General features: G+C 35.0%; 1 protein-coding gene across 3 annotated transcripts in view; it reads right to left on the reverse strand.

Moving 5' to 3' along the window:
• Nucleotides 1–908: 908 nt before the first annotated feature.
• LOC306875563 (lysine-specific demethylase 4B-like) overlaps nucleotides 909–27,270 on the reverse strand; it is a 47,846-nt gene continuing 21,484 nt past the window's right edge. Inside the window, exons 8-22 of one of the 3 annotated variants that reach the window (XM_079426223.1) lie at nucleotides 23,925–24,062; nucleotides 19,587–19,783; nucleotides 17,913–18,148; nucleotides 17,601–17,779; nucleotides 17,394–17,517; nucleotides 15,591–15,769; nucleotides 15,187–15,367; nucleotides 10,877–10,953; nucleotides 10,651–10,706; nucleotides 10,422–10,530; nucleotides 6,937–7,122; nucleotides 6,697–6,864; nucleotides 5,504–5,623; nucleotides 3,411–3,503; nucleotides 909–3,217 (exon numbers count right to left, since the gene is read on the reverse strand). In XM_079426223.1, coding sequence (XP_079282349.1) covers nucleotides 2,873–3,217; nucleotides 3,411–3,503; nucleotides 5,504–5,623; nucleotides 6,697–6,864; nucleotides 6,937–7,122; nucleotides 10,422–10,530; nucleotides 10,651–10,706; nucleotides 10,877–10,953; nucleotides 15,187–15,367; nucleotides 15,591–15,769; nucleotides 17,394–17,517; nucleotides 17,601–17,779; nucleotides 17,913–18,148; nucleotides 19,587–19,783; nucleotides 23,925–24,062 — 2,388 coding nt within the window. In that variant the 3' untranslated portion in view covers nucleotides 909–2,872. Of the gene's footprint in view, nucleotides 3,218–3,410; nucleotides 3,504–5,503; nucleotides 5,624–6,696; nucleotides 7,123–10,421; nucleotides 10,531–10,650; nucleotides 10,707–10,876; nucleotides 10,954–15,186; nucleotides 15,368–15,590; nucleotides 15,770–17,393; nucleotides 17,518–17,600; nucleotides 17,780–17,912; nucleotides 18,149–19,586; nucleotides 19,784–23,924; nucleotides 24,063–27,270 lie in introns of those variants that run through there. The other 2 variants (XM_079426222.1, XR_013784755.1) reach the window with 2 other exon arrangements.

Genomic DNA, 27,270 nt, shown 5'->3' on the forward strand with positions numbered 1-27,270 from the left:
TCAATGAGGCTTCGATTTGACAGAACAACTCTAAACTAGATTAATCTTTTCGCCTCGGATGAGTCATGTTTTTTTTTTTTCATAGTGGTTTATTTTTAATGGCTCTGGTCTGGAGAAAAGCTTTTAATCTTTTCTTTTGTGATCGTTTGAAATGAATAAACAGCAATTTACTGACCTCTGAACTTTAGAAAACTATTTTTCAGAAAGCAATTTATAAAAATGCCACATTTTCAAGAGCCAAAGCTCGTTATAGGTCAATTGATTTTCATGACCTTTACAATAATTTGTGATTACTGGATAAGGATTTGTAGAAGCATTTAGACTGGGTCATGTGATTCATTACAAAAAAAAAACAAAAAACAAAATTGCTCACAAATTGGATATCACAACATACAAAACCTGTATACAAGAACAAAACCTAGCCAATGAAATATTTTCCAGAAAAATAAATATATAAATAAATTCAACGCTGAAATTTCTCTGACTTTCACTTTTTTATGAATTATTTAAATTATAAATTTTAAAATATTATTTATTAGACTAGATAATACTTTATTCCAGTAGCTCACACATATAAAAAACACCATAGACAATCAAACACCCAACAACTACATAAAAGACACATATAAATATAAAATACACATCATCCTAGAAGAATAAGCAATCATTAACTAAAATTACTGGCCAAAATAATATCCATAGTCCTTGAAAATCCGATAATAAAAAATAAATATCTAAATAAAACCATTGTTCTTAAAATTTACACAAAGAATTAATAAAGAATAAAGAATTAAATGAATAATTATTACTACAATTATCTTTCTATTATTCATTCATATATGTAATTATTTTTACTGGTATTATTTAAATCAGCTTTTGCAGGGAAATAAACACAGTCAAACACAAAGCACAGTTTCACTTCACATTTTATTAGAATCTTTCCTAGTACTTCTGCACAGATACACATTTGCCATCATCAGTATGCAAGCTGTGGTGGGTTATTTCATTAAACCTGCCTCTCGTGAAGTTTCTGTTAATGCAAAGCAGAAACCCCAGAAAAAGAGTACAAATGCCATCGACACACTGCGTCTAGTGTCAGAGCGCCCGTAGGCGTCACTGGCGGGTGGAAAACAACAAACAGTGTTGAGATGAGAATGGTGGTTGTCACATTGAACGGAAGGAGAGAGGATGCACTCACGAGTTTCAAACCTCACTACACACTTTCTACGTAAAGGTGTAATTCAGATGTTATTATTAAAAACATGCTAAATGAAAGTGGGAGGACTAATAGTGTGAGAAAGTAATAAAAAAAATCATGATGTATGAGAAAATATATAGAAAAAGAAGGGCTGTCAATTTAATATTTTAATAACTTCATCTGGGGCCTTAACTTTTATTAATTTATCTGGCATTTTGAACAATTCTCCAAAATCTTTGGCATGCTAAAGTGAATGGTTATTCCATCTGAAAATGTTTGGCCGTTCTTTCGGTTTAGCGAAGGATTGGGAGCGAGGGATTGTGGGAAGGGCCTGAAGAGTGCGGCATACCCCAAGGCAGTGTACTGGGTTCATTTCGGCTTCAGTCTATAATGATGATCCTATCTGTAAAGGTCTTATCAGAGTGTTTGTTTCCGAATCAATTGAGGGGCGCTGAAGCAAATTCTCAATATTATATGGATGATGAACCCGCAAAAACCAGTGGAGGAGGTGTGCCGATCGACAATCGTTCACATCAGAAGACGAAACAAGGATGGGCAAACAATAAAATGGAAAAATGAAATCCGAAGCGACAACCAGACCATTTATTTGAATGTGACATGGCATTTGATAAAACTAGAAGTTACACTGAAGAAAATTCCAATTCCAATTCCAATTCGTGAGCAGGACGTGTAGTATGTACACCTCATTGTGGGTCACTTGACCCAGATCGCCCCTCAGTAGTCTAAGACCTCTATAGCACCTTGAGAAGGCGGATTGCGCATCTGTTTAACATCACCTATGACTATACGCTTAAATGTACGCCACTTCAACCCCTTGAATAAAAATTATAAATTCAACTTTTTTTTCATCTTTTGACATTGTGTTGCAAAGATTCCCCAAAGTAAAAATCAATAAAAATAATAATCATAACAACAACAGTAATCATAATAAAAAACAGACAAGGTGAATAGTATTCAATATCAACGTCTACCAAGTATGCTACAAAAACAAATCATCTGTGGCTGAAAAAACATTTTACCACCGATTATAGAAGAAAATGAAGACGCGCGACTATCGTAACACAAATGTGTACGCTAACTGAAAACTGTAGCTTCTGATGCTGCAATAATTGATTTTCTTTATACAAATATTAAATCTATATGTGACAAAAGACATTTAAATACTTGTTAAATCCCATGAGCCCAGCTAAAACTCTTCCTGTGACCCCCCCCCCGAACACTTGAATTTAGAGAAAAATACCTGAAATTGTACAGATATAGACTGTCTATTTGAACTGTGACCGGGTAGCATGATATTTTGGCTTGAGTTAGAAAAATATTTAGCACTCGTTAGAGAAAAAAAATCAGGTATAAAGTAAACAGCACATACAGTGAATGATTATCCCATCTGAAAACATATGGTGGCCCTTTTAGTGAAAGAACCAGAGCGAGGGATCGTGGAAAGGGTCGGAAGAGTGTGGCATCCCCCAAGGCTATGTACTGGGTCCGTTTCGGCTTCAGTCTATAATGACACGCATGCGTCCCACGCGCACCATTTATGGGTGGGAGACTCAGATTAGCACGACAGCGAATAAATGAAACAAAGACATGCAGTGGATGAATTTAAAGTCTGTATGAAGCGTTGACAAATAGCTGGTAGCGCGTAACAGCGCTTCAATACATCGGCTCAATGCCATGTTCGCCCTCTTCTGGAGGAAAGTCAGAGTTGAGGAGAGACTCCATGTATGCTATATAGCTGGAGCTGTGGGTGTAACTCTCGCTGGGCTCCGGGGCAGGAAGTGTGGGTGCTGAAACAGGAAGTGATGTGGGGGGAGGCAGGCAGGGGGCAGTGCTGGTGTTTGGAGTAATACTAGCGGGCAGGAAAGCGGTGACTATTTCTGGAGGTAGCGCCGAGGATTCAATGGCTAGTGTGGGCGGCGGTGTCGGCAGACGTGGGCGTTTCGCGGCTAGAGGTTCATCTGATGGTTGTGCCTGAGGTTGCTGTTGGTTCACAGTTGCCTGTTGAAAAGAAAAAAAGACAATTATCATTTAGCGATGTCAGTCAGAACCCTCCAAATGGACTCCAACTGCACTGTTAGCTTGAAAAACCACAAAAGCTGTAAAGTGTTAAACCTGCACTTTGACTTCATGTTGATGAATTCTGTGTGCAGAAACATACGGTACTTGGCCCGAAGTGAATAAAAGTGTTTACCAGACGAGACATGACCCTCTTGGGCAGCTCTTGGTTCAGAGAGTGAATCTCGCTGCGCTTCAGTAAGATCTGTGTCTCATCCTGAAACTCCACCTGGAAAGAAATACAGGCAGTTTAGACGCCTCGGATCCTTTTCTTGGAACCACTTTCCTTCATACAATCCAAGTTTAGAAAAACTAACTAGTATCGTTTCCAAGCTTTTGTGTCAGTTTGCTTGGCTGCCATCTTTCTAACACTCTTGGGAGCGTTAATTTTAATTTCCTAATTTTAACTCACTTAATTTTAATTTCTTGTTTATTGAAATACTATTGTATATAATCAGTGTCACATTGCAATCGTGTTGATATTGATATGCGGGGAGACATCATGGCCATATAATGTTGCTTATCTAAATCATATTTTGTAAAAATCAATGTTTTTCCTACCGCAGTATGCATCTATAAATTTCCATGAGTTACTTTGTTTGTGCTGTCTCTCTCACACGCTCACTCGACATGTCACATTGACATAAATATTGGCACGACATAAATACATTATCAGTCGCCGTTTACACTGAACGACATTCAAATTAGAATCATTCTCATGCAAAACGAAGTGTTTACAGGCGACTGTGAGTGTATGCGTGGCTGTGACGTCATTGCCTGCGCCGCTGGCAATAAAAAGATCGTCTCGGAATCGGCAAGACGTGAGACTGACCGGCCGGTCACCGATCCGGGCCGGTCATGAGAAAAATCGTCCGATTCTGATCACTGGCCAGTCAATCGGTGCATCTCTAAAGTAAACACATAAATTATGTAAACAAAAACTTTTATTTTGGATGCGATTAATCATTTCACAGCACTAATATATATGTATGTGTGAATTTAAATAAGACAAAATATTGAAATTATATATTTTTTAATAAAATGTAGGGCACATGTCCTGACAATACATCAATCCACATGAATTCTGTAATGCAAAATCTAATGCTAATGTATCAATGCTGTTCATAGAGCTGTAAAAACTGCATTTAACCCGAAATATTCCTTTAAATGTCTTATATTTTTGATTGGAAGTGCATCCAACAACAATATAAGCTGCAAACTTTCAACCAGTCTGCAATCAACACCCTATTCCAGATCAATTCCCAACGGCTTCAAGACCTGTCAGGCTTACAGGCATCCAGTTACAGATCGCCCGCAGCGAGTGGGAGAGCGTTTGTCGCGTCTTGCAAAGGTAAAAGTGACGTCATGAAAGCAATCGGCACTTGTTACGAGTGCCATGACTCACACGGATCTGATAAATAATGGAGTCTTGTGGTGGAGGAGAGAATCAAGCGGTTCGTTAATGCTGACAGAGGAGTCTCTCAAGAGTTCAGCCGAGCAATGAAACACTGTGTGTTTTTGTGTGTGTGGGTTTGAGTTTTAATGAGGAAGAATTTGAAGAGAAGCAAAACTAGCTCATACAATGCGTCAAACAATGTATTAACAGTTTGGTAAGCTTCATTTTAGGAGAAAAACTGAAAAAGCATGTTCGGTTAAACATTCTGGTAGTTTCTGAGTCACTTTTCCATTCAAATGTGACCCAGATGTGAATTAAAACATCGACCCATCACTGCACAAGAACACAAAAGCACTTCCTGTGAGGAGCGGCGTGTACGTGAAATAGCAGATGAATGGCGGCCTACTCTCGCCGTCTGCGGTCCATCACACCTCATAAGCTTCATCTACAGACTCCATAAATCCCCCCATGCGCCACATCTGCCTACTTTTCTCATTTTCCCATTAATCTCGGCTCCCTTCCGTTCAATACATCAAAACGAACTTTGCACCAAATGTGGGACTCCTGAAAGACTCGGATGAGATGTGGAACTACAAGAAAGCTGACTGAAAGATTTAAGTTCTTGACCTAAAAATTGGGTGTCGTTACAGGTCTTAACTATATACAAAACAAAACAATAAAATATAATATACAATTATAATACAGTAGAAAAACAACAAAAGAAACAAAGAAAGTAATGAAATGGTATGGTTTGAAATGGATTACTCTTTATATAAGGGTTGTAAAATGGGGCATAAATAAATACAAATAAAAATTTTAGATGTCGTAGTTACCTGGTAGTATCGGTGGACGTGTTCCTTTATGAAAGATGCGTTGCGAACCCGTCCGTCGATTGTCTTGACCACCACGAGTTCGCCCTTTTCTGGAGGGCCGTTCCTCAGACAGTCGTGACTCTGAGACAGAGAAATGCAGACAGTTGTAGCTCTAAAATCTGATTGGATGAGCCGAATTAATGGGCCAAAGCCACTTGCCGACCATAACAACCTAGAGGTACATTTAGCCAATCTAGATTTCTACCAATCAGCATCCAGGACCAGAGCTATGCATTTTAGACCACAATAAGCCACAAGATGCCAGACATTACAGTTCTTTATTTTTTCCCCCATGATTATGGAGGTTTTAGCAACCAAAATCTCTAAAATCTGATAAACAAATCCACCAAAGTGTGGAAGCCCATTGCCATCATTGCAAAAAAAAGGGTAATTGCAACTATTTATCTCACAATTCTGACTTTTTTTTCCAGAAATTCATGAAATAAACTCATAATTATGAGTTACAAAGTCAGAATTCTGACTTTTTATACAACTTTTTCCACACGATTGATATTACACAATTCCTCATAGCTGGGAGCTTAAATCTTACAATTCTGACTTTTTCTCACAATTCAAACTGTTTTCCTGCAGTTGCGAGTTCATATCATGCAATTCAGATTTTTCAACACAATTCTTAATTTTTAATCACAATTGACCCTGGACCACAAAACATAACGGTCAACTTTTTGAAATTGAGATTTAAGCATCATCTGAAAGCTGAATAAATAAGCTTTCCATTGATGTACGGTTTGTATTTGGACAATATTTGTTAGAGATACAACTATTTGAAAATCTGGAATCTGAGGGTGCAAAAAAAATCTAAATATTGAGAAAATCGCCTTTAAATTTGTCCAAATGGAGTTCTTAGCAATGCATATTACTAATCAAAAATTAAGTTTTGATATATTTACGGTAGGAAATTTACAAAATATCTTCATGGAACATGATTTTTACTTAATATCCTAATGATTTGTGGCATAAAAGAAAAATCTATAATTTTGACCCATATTTTTGGCTATTGCTACAAATATACCCCAGCGACTTAAGACTGCTTTTGTGCTCCAGGGTCACAATTTTGAGTTTATCATGCAATTCAATTTTTTTCCCAGCAAATGCAAGTATTATTGGCAATAATAATGAAACAATATTCTCACCAGCAGGTTCTCTGGGAAGACATTATCACAGTAGGAGCCGTCGTCAAAGTTGACCTCGTAGTAGTTCTGCGTGCCGATGCCGGTGATGGTGCAGCGATAGAACCAACCATTGCTGTTTCTGCCGATGACCTCCTGACCTAAAGACAGCTCACGCGAGCTGTTTTTGACCTGCAGCGGAGGCAAAGAGTCAGTTTGAGGATCACTGTGTGCATTGAGGTCCCTTCTATAGCAGCTACGCACCTTCTGATTGGTCTGTTTGTGTTTGTGGCAGGTGACGGACACCACATACGGCCAATCGGCTGGCTTCATGACGACTCCGGCGAGGAGGGCGCAGGTGACATGGAAGGACGTGGAGCAGTTGTCCAATGAGCACTGGATACACGCACCGAAGAACTGCTTGGTCGTCTTGTGGCAGTAGACGCACTTCTGCAAATTGTATCGAGGAAACATGAAACTTGAGTTACAACCTTTGTAACATGACAAACTTCCAGACTCAATGACGAAAAGTGATTTTATCCATCAGGAAAAGGGCACTGGAGCCAAGGTCGAATGGGAGTTCAGTGCGATATAGCTATTAGGCTAATGGCAAACGAACGTCTTTTTTAATAAAACATTACAAATACAAACATTTATTAATGTGCAGACTACAATAAAAACATCCAAAATGTTCACAAAGAGTAAATTTTAGAAAAGTATAAAAACCCCAAAGAAACAACATAAGAATTAATAAAAAAAAAGACAAAAAACAACAAGGAAAAATGGAATAAACAAACAGAAACGGAGAAGAAAGCAACAAATTAGTAAAAAAAAACAAAAAAAAACAAATTAACTAAAAAAAACTAAAGCCAAACAAGAACAAGACAAAAGAAAACAGTGTAAGAAACAAAAAACAAACAAACATAAGAATGAAAGAACAAACTAAAGAAACAGAAACAAATAGAACAAACAAACAAACAAACGAATGAAAACATATGTAGAGAAGTAAACAAACTAAAATAAATGAAAATAAAAAAATGAATGAAAAACAAAACAAAACAATGAATAAAATAAAGAAAACAGAAAATAAACAGCAAAAGAAAGAATGGATGAAAGAAAAAGCACAAGCAAAAGAATGAACGAAGGAACTAAAAAAAATTATTAATGGAAACAAAAGTAGAGGGAATGAGCTAAAAGAAACAAAAGAAAAAAAAACATTGAAAGAAACAGGGAAAAAAAACAGAACAGAATAAAAGGAAAAAAAACAAAGAATGATTGATAGAGCAAAAAAAAAAAAAAAGCACAAACAAAAGAAATAGAAGCAGAAAAATATATAAAAGGAGGAAAACAAACGAATCAAAAAAAAAAAATTGAGAAAAGATGAAAGACAGAACTGAAAAACAATCAAGAAAAAACAAATTAAGAATATAATAAAAAAGAAAAAAGTCAAATAAAATAAAGAAACGATACAAAAGAGAACAGAGACAAGGTAACAAATGAACGAACACCAAACAAATGAAGAAAAACAAACCAAAAAGCAGACATTCAGTAATAAACCAGATATTAAATGAAAAAAGTGATATTATCAAACCAGAACGACGCCTGAGCCGAATGCCAATGCTAAACAGCTATTTGGCTTTTGGCTAACATTATTTCCATGTGTCAGCTAAAAACTCAAGTCATTTTAAGAGCGTAGCAGCAGCTCCGATGAAAGATTACAAAGATGAACATTTATTAATAAAGTAAACAGCAGAAATGTTCACAAACACAGTCCGTTTTAATTCCACGTTGACTTAAATCGCAGAAATTAGGCCCGAGTTTGTGGCACGAGAGTGTTTTTAAAATCAATGCACTTGATATTTCAGCTTTTTTTGCTAATATCCTCTCAAATGGAAACATGTGTCAGTTCATCCCCGTCTCTCTCCTCTTCTGCTCCATTTCCGCATAACCCGACTCCAAACACACACACACACACACAGAGGAATATCGACGGGAATAAAAATTCTTTATTAAATTGTCAATACTTCATTTCAACCCCCTGTGGCCAAGCGGCCGTAATGTACGACGGCCTTTCGATGCGGCGCCGGCTCGGAAATATTTCATCGGCCGGTGAAAGCCTCCGATTTATCATTCGCCAGGGATTGATCGCAGGACAGGTCAACGGACAAGAGAAGGGGAAAAAAGCGTGATTTACGAGCATCAAGCTCGCAGTTATTCATTCATACATCAAGAGCCAGCGTCCATTTTGTGTCAGAAGATAAAGGGACCTCCTTTTAATCTACAATACGACACGGTTTCTTGTTCTAGAGTGAAACTGTGCAAATAACGAGACTAAATGTTTGATGTTCTTTCGTTACTGGCACTGATTTCTAGCAAACCAGTGTGTTTCTGCTTGCTAATGGCGACTGGAAGCTGAAATCAGATGTATGAACGGTATGAGAGGTTTATAGCATGTTTTTCATGTTATCGTGTGCTGAAGTTGCTTTGGGTTGCGTGTTTGTGCCGATGCATTGAGCAGCATTCAGACGCACGGAGGAGGAGGAGAAACCTGCCTATATAATCAATGCAGTTCATTTAGCACAGTGAGGAACGACACCTGATTATTCAGGCATTGCACATCATTAATAATGCATCATATCCTCTGAGAATGACGGCGAAACAACAAAAGAAAACATGAAGATACAAACCAAAGAAATAACAGACTAAAGAAACAGAGTGAAAGAACAAATAAGACAAAAGAAAGAAACAAAATGAAAAAAAAAAATGAACAAATGAAAACACAGAAGCAAACTAATGAATGAACAAAAAGTTAAGGAATTAACGGAAAAAAAAATAAAAGTAGAAGCCAACAAAAGAATAAGAAACTGAAAGAGCAAACAAAAGAAGAAAAAAAGAAAAAAAAATTAAAACAATAGAAAATTAAACTTAAATCGGAACAAAAAAGAACAAACTAAAGTAAAACAGAAAGAAACAAACAATTAAAGCATGAGAACAAACAAACAAATTAGGAATGAACAAAAGAAAAAACAAAAGCACAAATGAAACAGAACGAATGAATGAGCGAAACATTTACAAATGACCTAAAATGAAAGTAAAAAACAGCAAAAATAAATAAATAACAAACAAATTAAACAAATTAGGAAAAAGGAATAAAAGAAAAAAAGAAAAACAAATTAGGAATAAACAAAAGCACAAATGAAACCGAACAAAAAAACAAAGCAAAAAAAATTTATGAATTAACTAAAACAAACAAAAAAAGAAAACAAAAGCACAAATAAAAGAACGAGTGAAAAAATGTACAAATTAACATTAATTAAAATTTGGAATGAACAAAAAAAAAAAAATACAAATAATAATAAGAAAAGAAGAAACAGAACATAAATAAACATTTACAAACTAAAAAAAGCATAAAAATAACAAAATTAAAAAGATAAGAAAAACAAAAACAAATGAAAATACAAACAAAACAGATGAAAGATACAGGGTGAAAGAACAAAGACAAGCACAAGCTAACAAATGAATAAAAAATAAACAAAAACAAACAAACGCAGAAGTCCAACAGGAAAAAACAAAAACAAAATGAGATGAAAGAAAGAAAAAAAACAACGAAAACAGTTGACCAGTAAGAAACAAAAGCACGAAGGAAAGAATGAAAAAGAAAATCAGTGTAGGCGCAAACGAGCAACCAAAGTATAAAAACACAGAGTCAAAGAGATTAAATTGTTTGTTCCTTCTAAGTCTTGACTCACCAGACTCTTCCTGGTGTCGGGGACGGCCGTCACGTCCACAGGCTCTCGCTCCACCGCGTTAACGAAACGAGCCTCGGCCACAGCCACGGCACAGATCACGTGAACCCACCTGCGGACGGGACACCAAACGCACCGTTTACACTCAAGGTTCGTTTGGCAAACGAGCATGAACAGATGCTTCTCATAATTGACATGCGATATGAGAGAAACAGAGTTTGAGATATTAGACCTGTCATCTGTGGTTTTCTTCAAAGCTCCTCCTCTTAAACTGCACAAACAGCAGGCCTGTGACGATAAACAACACCAATAACCAACAAAACGCAATAAATGTGCCAGGTTTAGTGCACAGATTTCTGCTTAAGACTTACATGTGAACAGTCATTGCTAATATTAATGATTTATAACTAGTCGTAGGACTAATCTATGCTTGCATGAAAGATGTTTGCGATACTTACGGCTGTCCATTCGGCCGCAGTACAGCGAGAACACATCCAGCCCTCCTGTTTCGTGTCGGGACTGACGCCGTAACAACCTGAGAGAAACGAGAACCAAACTGATAATGTGCATTCAGATTTATTTATTTATTAAACATATTTTCTATGTTTAAACGGTGTGCGTTATTTACAAAGATTTCTGTAATTTTCCATCTTTCTCCTCAAAGTCTGAGGGTGCAAAAAATCTAAATATTGAGCAAATCGCCTTTAAAGTTGTCCAAATTAAGTTCTTAGCAATGCATATTACTAATCAAAAATGAAGTTTTGATATATTTACAGTAGGAAATGTACAGATTATCTTCATGGAACATGATCTTTACTTGATATACTAATGATTTTTGGCATAAAAGAAAAATCTATAATTTTGACCCATACAGTGTATTGTTGGCTATTGCTACAAATATACCCCAGTGACGTAAGACTGGTTTTGTGCTCCAGGGTCACATATATATACACATCTTCATGACTAGATAGATACAGGCGTTAGTGAAGCAGTCGGGGGAATCTTTCTGCCTCCGCCCACAGAAAAACGTCACAATGTTTACTAACAGAAAAAGGGTCTATAGTAAGTTATACAGACCCTCTCATCTCCCTATATTAAGACCATCTCTGGTAATTACCCCGGACTCCCTGTGAGCAGGAATGGACTGTGGTATCACGCGCGCCGGAGGTGAAAGCTCACGTGAACGGAAAGCCGCTGTCATTTTCCGCTCTTGCTGCCTTAACGAAATCAGCAGCTTTCTGCAGGTAAACATGAGCAGCGGGAGCCCAGCTGGAGCCGTGATGGAGGACAGGACATACACACACGGCCTCCGGGCATTAGTTTAATATGCGACACGCGCACATGTTCTGGCGAGCCATTTTCATAAGCGCTGCGAGGGAGTTCAAGCGTACGAGCGCTTAGCAAAAACCCAAAATAGCACGGAGAAGCGAGGAGGCAAAGACAGCGTCGACTAACAAGCTTTCTTTCTCTTCACGGCCCTTTCTTCAAGCCTTCGGAAAGCAAACAAATTGGAGATGCTGCTGCTGTTCCTTCACGTTCATTCGGGTCGGTGGTTCGCTGTTGCCTCTGTAAGAGGAAGTCGAGGGAATCTGAGCGTTTAAAACACCTGCGGGAAGCTCACATGGAGACAGTAAATGAAAGCACTAAGCCACTTGAGGTTAAAATGTAGTGATTTTACTATAGTAAAGGGGCTTTGATGCAGTAAAATCTCTATTACATACAGCCTTGAGTGGCTTATTAATTACATTAAACCAAGTTAAGAGTAAAATGATTAAAGACATGTTTTGTTCCCACTTTAAAATATGTGAAAACATTATTATTATATTAAAATTATACAAAAACAAAACAGAAACAAATAAAATAAGGACAGAAAAATATGAGAAAACAAAAGAAACAAATGACAGATGAAAAAGACAAAAAATAAAAATTTGAAATGAACAAAAAAGCAGAAACAAAAGAAAAAAACTCCCAAGAGAAACAACAACGAATAACGTAACATAAAATGTATATATAATTAAAAATGATAATCCTAATATCTATTAATTAATATCTATTATTATTATTATTAAAGAAAAAACAACAAACAAATTAAAATCTTTAAAGACAAACAAAAAAGAAAAGAAAGAGAAATGAAAGAAAAAGTAAACGAAAGGGGAAAAAAATTAACTAAAAAAATAGGAACTAATTAAAATAAAATGACTAACGAAAAAGAAAGAATAAAGAAAAACAAATTAAGCAGAAACAAAGTAAAGAACAAAAAACAAACAAAAGAAATAAACATAAAAGTCTAATACTTACATTAATATTATTAAAGAAAAGAATAGTTACACTATTTCAAGGTGTCCTTGTTACAGTGCAATTATAGATTTACGTACTGAGTAATATTAATTAACTACATGTACTTACTATATGGTTAGGGTTACTTGCATGTAATTATGAATAATATATTGTTATTATAATAGTAAGTACATGTAATGTGTAACAAGGACACCTTAAAATAAAGTGTTACCAAAATAACCAAATGAAAAAAACAACAATAATAAAAAACAGCTAAAGAACAAAGAACATAGGACCACTACAACTATAATAAAGAAATACAATCATTATTATTATTAATTAATTATTATATTAAAGAAAAAAGCACAAATAAAATAAATGAAGAACAAAATATTGAATGGAAGAAACGATTGATAAAAACAAAAAGAAAAGAACGACAAAAAAAATAAAAAGAACTAAAAAAAACAAGAACAAAGACAATAATATACAAAATGAATTAATAAATGAACAAAAACGAACAAAGAAATAGTTATATGTACAAAAATAACAATACTACTACTACTAATAATTATTATTTTAGTCTTAATAAAAGGTGCATGAACAATGCTTGCACTAATTAATACAGTAACTGTAGGACGTTTACCTGGTGCAGTAATATATAACTGATGTGACATGAACACAGGTGCACATTATATATCAGCTATTTCTATCGAATGTGGGTCTTCGGGGGAGATTTACGAGCCAGGAATATCTGCTTCATAAGCCTGGCTTCTTTCAGAAAGCTTGATCGGAGCTGACAGCAGCGCAGGTAAAATATGAGCAAGTATTCTTCTGACGCACCGTGACAACTTGAATTAGTCTGACAGAGTGAAAACAGAGCGACGGTAAAGTGATTAGCGCTGCTAAAAGCAGACGAACGCGCGGCGGCTCATGCGAGAGCGATCGCACTTCATAAATCTGAACAACTCGCAGTAATGAACTTACAAACCGCCATCGAAAAGGTATCTGAGCGAAACGAGCATTTTTTAGCACGCTGGCGTTCATCCGTCGTTCTTACGCGAGTAAATCTAATCATATCGTCAGCCGATGGCAAATATCACGGCCGGATGCTTCTGGAAAACACAAAAACATCAAGGAAACTGAAATAGTTTGGTCTGAACTGTCATTTTCGTTTAAAGCAAAAACGGGCCAATCAGAGCGCGCCGTCACCTCGGTGAACTTGTGGCTAATTGGCTACGCGGCTTAGACTCGCGCCGTGGAGAGAAACCGGCGAAACGAGCCGCTTTCCCGTCTGTGTTTTCCTCTTCGGGAGGTTTTTTTAGTCTGTGCTCATCTAAATAAATAACTGGAGTTCAGCCTGACTGACGGTAAATTGGCTGGAGTGACGGCCGGAAGACGCTCTCGCGACCAGATAAAGACAGAATCAAGGCCGTTTATTAGCAAACACAGACGGCAAACAAACAGCTGGAGATACAGATGCAGACGTTTTTGACTTCCTTTATTAGGAGGAAGGCCTAGAGACTAACATTATATATTAGTATTATATAATGGTCTATAATAAACTTCTTTTATGTCTTTTAGGAAAAATAGTGGCAACACACCAATACATAAACAAAATAAAAATAATAACCAGGAAAAAGGTAATATATATATTTAAAAAAAAGAATATATATATATCGTTTTTTAAAATAATTTTTCATTTATATTACTATATTATAAAAATATATTCATTAAATATTACTTTTTTTACAGGAACACATGGAAGGCACTTTTTACTCATACAATTAAGTGAAAATACAGCCAATATCTATCCAATTTTTGGATAGACATTGGCTATATTTCGACTGATATATTTGATAATACATTTTATTATATATTATACATTTTTACAGAAAAAATGGACTTGTCCAATGAAGCCAATTTATCTCAAATAAAATAAATATATATTATTTATCATTTCTAATTACATAAATAGGTTAATTTATTATTCCATTTTTTAATACATTTTCCAAAAAAAAAAAAAAAAAAAAAAAGGTTCTGTCGATTTGTCCAATAAAGCAAATTTATCACTATATATGCGTGTGTGTATATATGTATTTATATCAAAATGAGTGTGTTAACGCAGGCAATTAATTTTTTTCCGTAATATTTAACAAAATATTTAACACAGTTAACTTAGGGTTGGGGCTAGGGTTGGCCACCTCACTCAGAACTGCTGATTCTCATTTTTCTTGACAATTCGATATTGAATTAACCTATTTATGCATGAGTATTAAAGTATCAAACAATAGTATAAACCTATAAAATCAATAAGGGATGGAGTAACAAGTCGAAGGCAGCCATCAAGCATATTTGTACAGTAAAAGGATTAAACGCCAGAGCACTGTAATTCAAAAACACGTTCTGTGTATACCGGCCTTTAGCTTAACACATTAACGCTGTGATAATTGTCTTTGTATCATGAGAAGCACATGTGAGGTGTGTTACTCACTGGCGTGGACCTGTAGGCCGCAGCTCCCGCAGGGCAGCAGGACGCTGGTGCCGTCGTCACCGATGTGGGAGTTCGACGGCAGAGGTTCGGTGTTCTCGACACCGGCGCTGAAACACATCTCTGGAACCAGCGGACGTGTGCGACAGCCGACCCGCGAGAGGTGGAAGGGGTCCTTAACGGGCTAAACATGCACAAAAACACAAGAGAGGGGAGAACATGCTAAACCAAAGAGAAATAAACAAAGAAGTAAAACAACTTCCTGTTCGACCCGGCAGTTTGTGGTTAAAAAAAAGCATTGGAGTGGACCAGACTTTATGCAGATAGTCAAAAGTTTGATTATGTATTGATTATGTGCTATTACAAACGATTTCAGTATTTTGATGCTGTGGAGCTCAGTGTATTACCTGTGTGTACGGACAGAAGAGCGTGCAGACGGCGCAGTGCGGCTCGATGGTCGCCATCGCAGCATTGAACTGCTTCTCGGCCAGGAAGTTTGGCAAACGGTTCTGCCACAGCGCATTTTCCTCGGACTTCTTAGCCTCAGGCTGGACGCCGCCACCTACAGGCAGCCCAGAGTACAGCTCTACAGAAACACAGAGAGAGAGACAGATATTTAGATGTCTAGACAGACAGATGCAACAATTTTAAAGTGTGCAGAAGCTAAAGAATAATTTTAATATGCCTCTTAAGCACAGAAAATGCACATAGTTTAGAGGAAAATGAATCAGATAGAAGTAAAACATGGCTCAGTATGAGTGTTGTCCTCTTCCTCTGAGCTGTGACTCTACAGACAGCAGGTGAAGATGTATTTTTGGAGAGTTTTGATGCCCCTCTGTCCTGCATTTTGCCCCCTGCAGTGACAGCGGGTGGTGTGGGTTTACAGCTGTCTGTCTCTTCATAACTCACAGCACAGACAAATCAATAACCGTCTTTCAGCCGCCCCGTCTTATAAAGCGCTGATTGTTTGTGGCTGCTTTCTTTTATATTTTATTGCTTTTGCTCTTTGTGCTCGAGTGCGCACTTTCACAACAAACAAACAAACACAAAACATCTCGCCATCAAACCAGAACACTCCGAAATTAAACGCCGGCCTGAAATGTTCTAGAAACATTCATATTGTAAAAACATATCTAACTTTGAACATCTTTTTTCCTCAGTGGAAAATGTGCCGTAAGACATTAACCCAGGGAGCAAAGTTTCTTTTGTCCTCCTGAACGCCACGTGACAACAAATGCAGAATATTTATCGTATTCAGGCTTAACGGCATTTTGAGGACACAACATTGTCAAGTACGTAACTTTAGCGAATGTTAGAGTATTCACGGTAGTTGTCCGCTAGTAAAAACATAGTTTTATCAGTCATTATCCATGGATCAGGAGGCGCTGGCTGGTGCGACTGAGTGGAGGCGGGGCTAATTTGCATATTCATAGATCAGCGTATAGTAAATGAGGCAAGGGTGTTGAGTTATATTCAAGCTAGAAATAACATTTAAATGTGTCATTTTGATAATCAAAGATAAGTTTTATAGGATAAAATATTTGACTACAGTGGGACTATAACAATATCTTTACTAACAATTTAAAAATTTCATTCGATTTTACGACTGCCATTGCGAACGATGTCTATGAATGAGCAAAACGAATTCAGGTAAATCTTTTATAAAGTTATTTTTTGCTAAATTGCCCCATTCAATTTATGCATATTTTACACAAAGTTGTAAGAACATCATTAAACATTTCATACGTTATTTCAAATGTAACTTTTGAAACATTAGAAAAATAGTTTCTGTGAATAAACAAATTTCCAAAACAGTTAATTTTATGAACGTCATGTCAAACTTAATTTGAAGCATGAACAAAATTAATTCAGCAAAATTTTCCGTAAAACTATTCTAATGAAAATTCAATGAACTATTAGAACATTTTACAAAATTCCATTTTACGAACATAATTACAATCTGCATTTAAAAAAAACACGAACACGAACAAAAAAATCCGTTCTTTTGTAAATCCGTTCTTACATAAAATGTTACACTGAAATTTAAATTGATAATAATGTTTTTACGAACAATTTACAAAGAAATCTGCTTGCGTTTCATGAATGAGGCCCAAAATATTAAGTTAAATTGATTTATTTATTTCAATTTCATACTTAAAGTACACTGCGCTTAACTTTATCATTAATGATGTCTTGAAAGCAGTACTCACCCTCGTCGCTAGAGGCTTCCTGTTTGACTATAGAGTGAGGAGAGCGCATGGGCGGCTTGCTGAACGGATGTCTTCGGCTCTTCTTTACCTCAACTTTCTTCTTCAGCTTCGTGAAGGGATTCGGCTGCGAACAAAAACATTTAACGATAATTTGCATCAGCATTTAAAATCCCCTAAAAACCCTTTGGGGTCAGAGAAAGCGCTGACCTGCAGACCGGGAGTGACTTCATTACTCTCAATGTCGCTGGAAGCGAACTGCTCAAACACCTGCTGGAAGGAGAGCTCGTCGGGATGTTTCGGCTTCTTCTTTTTCTTCTTCTTCTTCTTCTCCTCCTCTACATTTTCCGGCGGAGGATCCTGGGGATCTGTTTTTCTGTCTTCACCGGCTGAACAACAACAAAGATGGAGGAATGGGAAGAAAATACCATCACACATTCAGTAATAACAAGGGGTGTGTTACTATGTAGTTGCTAGGGTTTATGGGGTGGTTTCTATATGTTAAAAGTTCGCTCCCGTCACCTCCTTCCCGAAGCGCCGCCTCCGCTTCCGCCTGCTCCTGCTCCTCCCTCTCCAGCGCCTCCAGCGTGAGGAGCGCCTCCCGCGCCATGCGCTCGTCCCTCTGCTGCCGGCGCTGCTGCTCGCGCTCCTCCACTTTACGCAGGTACTCGCTCATGTCCAGCTCCACTCCCTCCTCCGCCAGGACCTTCACCTCCTCCAGCTTCAGACGCCGGAACTGTTTCACCTTCGCCTGAGCTCTACAAAAAACAACGCAAACGGATAACAAAATTATTTCAACTCAAATTATTTCATTATTTCAAACAATTATTTATTATGATTTGAACTTTAAGTGTCAAGTCAATAAAAACTTTGTCGGAGCTCTACAAAAAACATCGCAAATGGATAAACTTTTATTTTAAACAAAACGTTTCCTGCTTGATAGTTTTATGTATTACGATTCGAAAATTAAAGGCGAAATGTCAATAAAAACCATGCTGAGGTCTACAAAAAACAATGCAAATGGATAAAGAACTTTTATTTCAACCCAAATTTTTATTTATTACGATTCAAACCGTAAAAGCGAATTCAGGGCTAAAATGAAAAATGAAACAGTCATTAAAATTAACTGTCATTCAAAATGAAACAATGAATTTTTCGCACCGAAAAACCTTTGCGTGAGCTCTACGGCGAACAACCAAAACAGATATAACTTATTTCAAACCAAGTTTTCTGACTTGATAAAATTCTATTTATTAAAGGAGCACTGCGTAAGTTCTGAAATTTCTAACAGTTACTGACACCAGTGGCCGTTAGAGGAACTGCAGCCAGTCTCATGCTCGCTCTCGGTGCGCACTAGATAAGGCTTCTTTTTCTTTTTTTTTTTAAGCTTACGAGGAGTTTCCGTGGGTGTCTGGGTTGAGTCCATTTCAAACACTACCGCTAGCGATTGCCGCGGTAGACGAGAACGCGCATGATGTCACATTTTGTGAATTTTCGCGCCAATTCGGACCCGACTCCTCCAGACACAACTGAGCCTACAGGCTGATAGAGGCAACCGAGGTGGACAGTCAAGGTGTCATTCTTCCTATTACATTATGGTTGGCTCATAAATGGACAAATGAAAACTCTATCTTAAAGATTTTTTTTTTAAGTAAAAACCTACACATAGCCTCTTTAAGAATAAACAATAAAAATTAATTAAATTTAATAATATTTAATAATAAATTAAACTAAAATTAATTTAGTTAATTTAAAAAAATTAACAATAAAGGTCATTTCACGTCTATGGCAAATTTTTGCAGAGACATTGTTAAAATGAAACAATGCATTTGACCAGTAACAAAAAAATACCATAAATAATTTTTTTCTTCTGTATTACAACAGCTGTACAATTACTATATCTGAGCATAAACATCATCGTAACGTGCCATTCCAACATCACGCTCTCTCAACTTTTTACTATTATCATTCAATATTATGAGCAATGTAACAATGTTTTGTGTTCTACATTTTGTGTTTTGCATAGTATATTTACTATTTACGATAACTTTTGCGGTGATGTTGTTAAAACGAAACAAGTTTCCACAAAGCATGTTTTTTTTTTTTTTTTGTTCAAGCGACATGGAAATTTCTAAAATCAATAATGAAGGCCAACCAGCAGATTTTTTCCGCAACAAAATGAAAAATTGTCGGCACCTGCGAAGGAGTTTCTCTCTGTAGGTGACTCTGGTTTTCCTCCAGTGCTCCAGCTCGGGGCTGGTGAGGGTCGTGGGTTTCAGGTGGTCCAGGACCGTATTGTCTTTCCCCTGTTTCCACAGGTCGTAGCGGTCAGGCTGCAGACAGCGAACGAAGACGTCCATGGAGATCTTCACCATGTCCTTACGGCACGAGCACTGCAGAAGACCAACAAGAGAACCAACAACTTTAATTAAAGTCAACAACTGTAAAACAGTTCTAAGTTCTGACTGCATGATATATGATGTGACACAATCACGGCCAATCAGAATGAATTTAAAGGTTAGTACTCAACTATGTGGAGTGATATTTTGGACCAATGAGATTCCACGGTGGGCGAGGTAATCATCACACAAAAAAGGTGTATTTATTAATTTGCATTATTGTAGAGTATATTTTTTAATTAATTTATATTGCATTATATTATTTTTTAAATTAAGATTAAATACACTTTTTATTTTTGGCCTTCAGTTTTGAGAACAAACTAGAGTAATATAAATAAAATGCAAATTAATTTAAAATATATTAAAGATTTATAAATATTATATATAAAAATATTAATGTTTTAATAATGATGAATAAATATTAGCATAATTAATTTAATATTAATACACATTCATTATAATATAATAAACTAAATAAAACATTTATACTATGCAAATTAAAAATACATTAACAAAAACATTATAAATTATAACATTATAAATATTTAAATTCAACGAATAATACAAGGTAATCTAAATTAAAATTAAATTAATACATTAAAAATAATAATATACATTAATACAAATATTTCAATTAAAAAATTAAATGTAGATTATTTAAATACAAAAGTAATTTTAAGTCAAGTTGCTAGGAGCAGATTTAAAGAAAATATGAAGTATAATATTTCAATGACAAAAAAAAATCTAATGCAAATTCACTAAAAAAGGACCTTAAAAATGACAAAATATTGGGGTTCAAAAAGATGAAACTGTATAACAGATGAGAATCAAATGAACTGCATCCTGGGAGTCGTGTCTGAAACAACAATTGAAAGGAAAATGGAGATGAGATGATTAGATGAAATAAGTCTTCATGCAGGTGCGCAGACACAGGATTATTAAATCATCAGCGCCGACGACTGGAAGGGAGAAAAACACGGTTTTAATCGCAGAGTTTGCGCGGCGTGGACCGAAGTGAAAAACGCACAAATCAACATCTCTCAATCAACAGCGAGAGAGAGAGACGGATGGAAATAAAAGTCATTTTCCTGCGAGCTGCAGTTGGCTGTATTACATCGAGCCGTTATTTCTTGAGCCGCACCGGAGCTGCTGTTCAATTACCAGAAACATTCTGCAGCTGAAGTGAAGACAAACACGGCAAACCCTGTGTGTGTGTGTGTGCGTGTGAGGGCGTAATAATGGCAACAAGCGCTATTCTTCACTCTGAAATGTCAATGTCTCGCAGCGTAACTCCAGGGCTTGCCATATTATGCTCAGAAATGCAATTCCAGCCCGACTGGAAGGATCTGACTCCACCTGGAAAACAAGCGGCGCTGAGGAGAGGAACCAACCAAAACTAAAAGTACAATCATGCTGTGAACATTTTCAGGAGCATAACTGAGACTCGCTGTTTCCAAAACACTTCTACATTTCTTTAGCAAAAATTGTGACAATAGGGAGATACATATGTGTGTGTGTGTATATAATAAAAATATATACATTTCAAAATCTGTTTAAAAAAGTATGTATTGTGATTGTTTTAGACCACAACAATGAAAAATTCAACTGGAAAAAGCATATAAAAAGCATTAGAAATATCTAAATAAATTAGAAATATATATATATATATATATATATATATATATATAGAATAATAATATATATATATATATATATATATATATATATATATATATATATATATATATATATATATATGTGTGTGTGTGTGTGTGTGTGTGTGTGTGTGTGAGTGTGTGAGTGTGTGTGTGTGTGTGTGTGTGAGTGTGTGTGTGTGTGTGTGTGTGTGTGAGTGTGTGTGAGTGTGTGAGTGTGTGAGTGTAAATTGGCAAAAAAAGTCCCTAAAAGCTACAAAATACTGGTAAAAATTGTAAATATTTTTATATAAATACATTTTTATAAGCATATTTGAAAAACATTGAAAAAAAATAACTATATATATACAATACGGTTTAAAAGTGAGGCAATATTTTTTTCTGTTTTTAAAAAGTCTCTTCTGCTCACCAAAGCTGCATTAATTTGCTAAAAAAAAAAATACTGCAAATACAGTAATATTGTAGAATATTATTACTATTCAAAATATCAGTTTTCTATTTGAATAGAATTCAAAATGTAATTTATTCCCTTGATGCAAAGTTTAATTCATCAGGATTCTTTGATAAATAGAGAGCTCAAAAGTATAGAATTTATTTGAAATAGAAATCTTTTGTAAGATTATAAATGTCTTTACTTTAGCTTTTGATCAATTTAATGCATTCTTGCTTAAAAAACGTCTCAGTTTTGCATTGTAGTGAATATATAAATTTAAAATGAAAAACAAAACAAAAAAGAATTAAAGATATGTATAAAAAGTGAGTATATTTTTACACCATAAAATAAAGTTTAAAAAAAGAACAAAAAACAATTATTTTGACACTGAACTCTCTGGGATCAATCTCTTTTATTGCTGTATTTCTCACTGCTAAACCAATAAATGGAAATGGAGAAAGAAACAATCACAGGCCTCTGAAGACACGGTCTCATATCAGAGATGAACATGTTAATAACTCTGTAAACTCATCGTGTCTCTCTCACTAGACCAGGTCTGCAGGTGGATTATTACCGGTTTCTCTTAGATCCCACAAATGATGGGCGATTTATTCACAGTACATTCACAATGGTAGAAAATCAAGCAACACTGTGAATATAGCATTGACGTTAATGGGCTTTTTTTATCTGATTGAAGGATTCATTCACAGCACCATTAAATTTTTTTTATTTCTCATGCATGAAAATGTAAATATAACAAATATGCATGTTCACAGCATCAGCAACACTGTTATTGCATACAAAATATTCTTTAACAGGCCAGAAATCAGTATTTTGTCATGAATGTGCAGGTTTAAAGATCTCTGACTAATGAGGCGCTCCATCAGATGCCTGTAGAAGAGGAACTCAAATAATGAGTGGGACTGAGCGCGACACGAGAGAGATTCAAACACAAAATCCGCTCGTGCGCTTTAATTAGTCGCGCCTCTGTGACCCGACATTCAGCACATCGCTAATCATTACGATACATGCATATCATCAGCCGCGCGAGACACGTGTGACGAGAGTCTCTAAATGCCAGAGCGCAACACGAGCGGGAAAAACGACTTGTGTCATATAAGAGAGAAAGAAAGACATATACGAAAAGAAAGCAAGCAAGCAAGAAAGAAAGAACAGAAAGAGAACAAAAAACTAAGGAAATAAAAAGAACGAACAATCAAAACGAGAGAACAAACAAAAAAGAGAAATGAAAAGAACAAATGAAAAGGTAAAGAACAATCAAAAAGAAACAAAAGAAAGAACAAAATAGAAAGAAAAACAAAAAAAAAAAACAAAGGATATTAAAAGAAAGAACAACCAAACGAAAGAACAAAAGAAAAAGACAAGCAAAAAGAAAAAACAAAGGAAAAGGACAAACAAAAACAAACAAGGACAAATGAAAAGAAAGAAAAAGAACAATCATAAAGAAACAATAAATAGACAGAACAAAAAAAACAAACAAATGAAAAAGACAAAAAAAAACGAAAAGAACAAATGAAAAGAAAAACAATCAAAAAGAACAAAAAGCAAACAAAAAACTAAAGAAAAGGACCAATTAAAATAGAAAAAGAACAATCAAAAAGAAACAATAAAACGAAAGAACAAATGAACGACCAGCAAAGAAAAAATAAATGAAAAGGACAATCAAACAAACAAAAAAAAACAATAAGGGCAAATGAAAAGAAAGAAAAAGATCAAAAAGAAACAAATAGAAAGAACAAATCAAAATGACAAATCAAAAGAAAAACAAACAAAAATGTACAAAACAAAGAAAAAAAAAGGTGAAGGATGTGAATGAGCAAACAAAAACAAACAAAAGCAGCCAAAATTAAAGGATGAATGAATGAGCAAATGAATCTAGAACAAAGTAGCAAGAAAGAAAGAATGAATGAAAGTGTGCGAAATAACTAACGAAAGCACAAAAGAACGAACGAAACACAAGAATGAGTGTGAGGAAGGGGCGGTGAAGCGAGTGGTGTAGGGAATCGTTGGGTCTGAGAGCGCTCACCTGCGTGGCCATCTTGCCGTAGTCGACCCAGCGCAGGGTGGCGAAGTTTGTGGACTCGGCGCAGTTGAAGCCGTGGTTGAATCCGGCGTGATATCCGTACGGGAACGTGATCATGAATTCGCCCTCCTCCTGCGTGATCTACGAGAGAAAGAAAAATGACGTCATCATTTCACGTCATCTGTGCTGATTATGGTGTAAAATCTTGTTAATTGCACAAAATGAATACAATAAAACGCATAAAGTGGGAGAATTAGATTCTTACGCCGATGTTGGTGAACTGTAAAAAGTACAGCGTTTTATAGCGGAAAAAAAATGCTAAAATAGTATACGCTAAAAAAAAAAAAACTGAAAGTACAATGAAAAATTTAAGAAATTATATGAATTGATAAACAAAAGGAACAAACAACTTACTACTTTTATTAGCTATTTATTTGATGAATACTTAAAAATAAAAATTCTAATTAAATACAAATTAATACCTTTAAATTAAATTGACTTAAAAAAGGAACTACTTTTATTATTACAATTCAATTATTTAATTAATAAATTAATGATTAACCTCAAATTAATTTCATTAAAAAGTTAGGTATTAACTGTAAAAAAAAATTAATTTTAATCGCAAAAAATAGATAAAATAATATATACACAAAAAAAACGACAAAGAATTAATAAACAAAAAGAAATGAAACAACCTATTTCTTGTTACATTAACAGTTTGATTTTTTTATTAATAGATGAATAATTAAAAACAATAAGTCAATTAAATAATAAAAAAACACATGTAAAAACACAATAAACAAATTAAAGAAAAATGCTGAATGAACAAAAAAGAATACTTTTACTATGTTTAATTTAAAAATTGATGCATTATTAAAAAATACTAAATTAAAAGAAAAACAAAACAAAAGCAAGATAATTATGAATGTGAAAGAACAAAAGGAAGGAATTAATGAAAAATTATGAACAAATTAAGGAACAAATGCATAAAAAAATAATACAAATAAAATAATAAAATTTAATTAACATAAATAGTCAGGTATTATGGTGTAAACTAATTTTTAATATAAATATTATATATGCAGTGTTGGGGTAACGCATTACAAGTAACGGGAGTTACGTAATAATATTACTTTCTTCAAGTAACTAGTAAAGTAACGCATTACTTTTTAATTTACAAGAAAATATCGGAGTTACTTTAAAAAAAAAAATTACGGCAGTTATTTTTTCCCCATTTATTGACTGACAGTGCGCTGTGTGAACATGTTACTGTAGTCCTAGACTAAATATGAATGTGCATTAATTCATCCCACTCGCAAAAAAAGGGATTTAGTATTCATCAAAATGAATTAAAACAGTGAAATGCAAACTCAGATTAATTAAATATGTTAGCCCTGCTCATATTTAAAAAGTAACGCAAAAGTAACGTAACGCATTACTTTCCATAAAAAGTAGCAAAGTAACATAATTAGTTACTTTTTTAGGGAGTAACGCAATATTGTAATGCATTACTTTTAAAAGTAACTTTCCCCAACACTATATAAGCACAAGTGTCTTTGTGAACAGCTGGAGTTTGAATGTCAATATCTGCAGCACTTTCTAGTGAATTCTGCACATGTGCTAATAATCATGAAGCTCTCGGCTCATCCTCACGGGACGCATGTGTCTCTGAAGATGGAAGGCGCTGGACGTTTAATTTTTTCCCGGCTATTGCTCCGTTACCCCACATATTATTAATTTCATCCAGCTCCACAGTAATCTGGGCGAAGGCAACATTTAAAGGACTCAGTGAACTGTACTTTGATGAAAGAGCCAATAACTGCTGAATTAAGCTGCAAATGACACTTCAGAGGGAGAAAAAGCTGTTGCGGGAAAATCAGCCGAGACCGAGAAACACGCCGGCTTCCAGCGCTAATATCTGTAGCCATTAGCGGCTGATGGGAAAAGAAATTTGCTTTGAGAAATCTTCAGCCTCTCCTCTCGTTTTCTCCCTCCATTCATCGTCTCCTTCAGACCTCGGGCTCCTCAGCCGCCGCCGGCCAAACGAAACGCTGGAAAGACATTTTCAGACGCTACGTGCGCAATTAAGGTGGAGGCGCGGAGCATGGAGGAGAGTTAGCCGGCCTTAGCTAATGATTATTTTTATTTCACTCCGTTTTCTAGCTTTGCGATCGGTGGAGTCACGCTTCAGCATCACGCTGGCGTCCATTAGAAAGAAAGTCAGATTCATTAATGGCGTATTTCACTGCTACGTGTCTGGTGTTTTTGTAGAATTAGTCCTCGGGCGTTTGTTCATTTAACGAAACTAGATTAAATCCACACCTGTAGACACCGCGATATTGTGTTATAGAGTGTCGATTACAGCTCAGACAAACACAAATAAATATTTTAAAATCAATAAAAAATAAAAAGTAAAATAAATACATTTAAAATGTAATATAAACATTAAAGTAAAAACTATTTAAAATAAATACTAAATAAAAAAATAACATAGTAAAAATGTGTTAAATTAATTCTGCACAGATGTGAACAAACAAAAAATGTCAACGTAGGAATAAGCACCAAAACAATTACAAGAAAAAATATAATAAAAAATGACAAAAATTATTTACATTTGAACTGAAAGGAAAAAGTAAACTAAATTAATAAAATTAACTTTTAAATTAAATGTAATTTTCATTTTAAAAAAATAACGAGGTATTCTGGTGTAAATTTGCATTACAATAAAAAATCTGATTGCGAAAATATTTTATATACAAAAAATTGAATAAATAGACAAGTGACTTGTACGCATCATGACGCATCTGAATTGTAAAAGTATATAAAAGTATTATTTATTTTAAATAATAATAAAAAAATTCATTTGAACTAAATCAAAAGGAAAAAAGTCAAGTAAAGTAATATCATTAACTTAAAATAAAATAAAAAAGTCAGGTATTATGGTGAACATTTGCATAAAAAAAATTTGATTGCAATTTTTCAGAATTTTTTTCAGAAATGCAATTCAGATAGATTGTGTAATTTTGTACATTTGCATTACAATAAAATCTAATATTATGTAAATATATATTTAAATACATTTAAATATATATTCATTTGAAGTTTGCATTAATGTATTGTAAATAAAACATTTAAAATAAATAAAAAGTATTGATTTAAAATAAAATCTAAACCTAAAATATTAATAAATTTACTTATGATTTAAAAGTTTTCCACCAAAGATTACTGCAAATTTACAGAAAATAAGAGAGAACCAAAAACAGGACTTGAAAGTCTCAAAAAAAAAGAAAAAAAAAACTAAATACCTTAAAATCAGCATTAAATATTTCACAACCGATTTTACTTCCAT

Source organism: Barbus barbus (genome assembly GCF_936440315.1).
Source record: "Barbus barbus genome assembly, chromosome: 9".
NCBI lineage: Eukaryota > Metazoa > Chordata > Actinopteri > Cypriniformes > Cyprinidae > Barbus > Barbus barbus.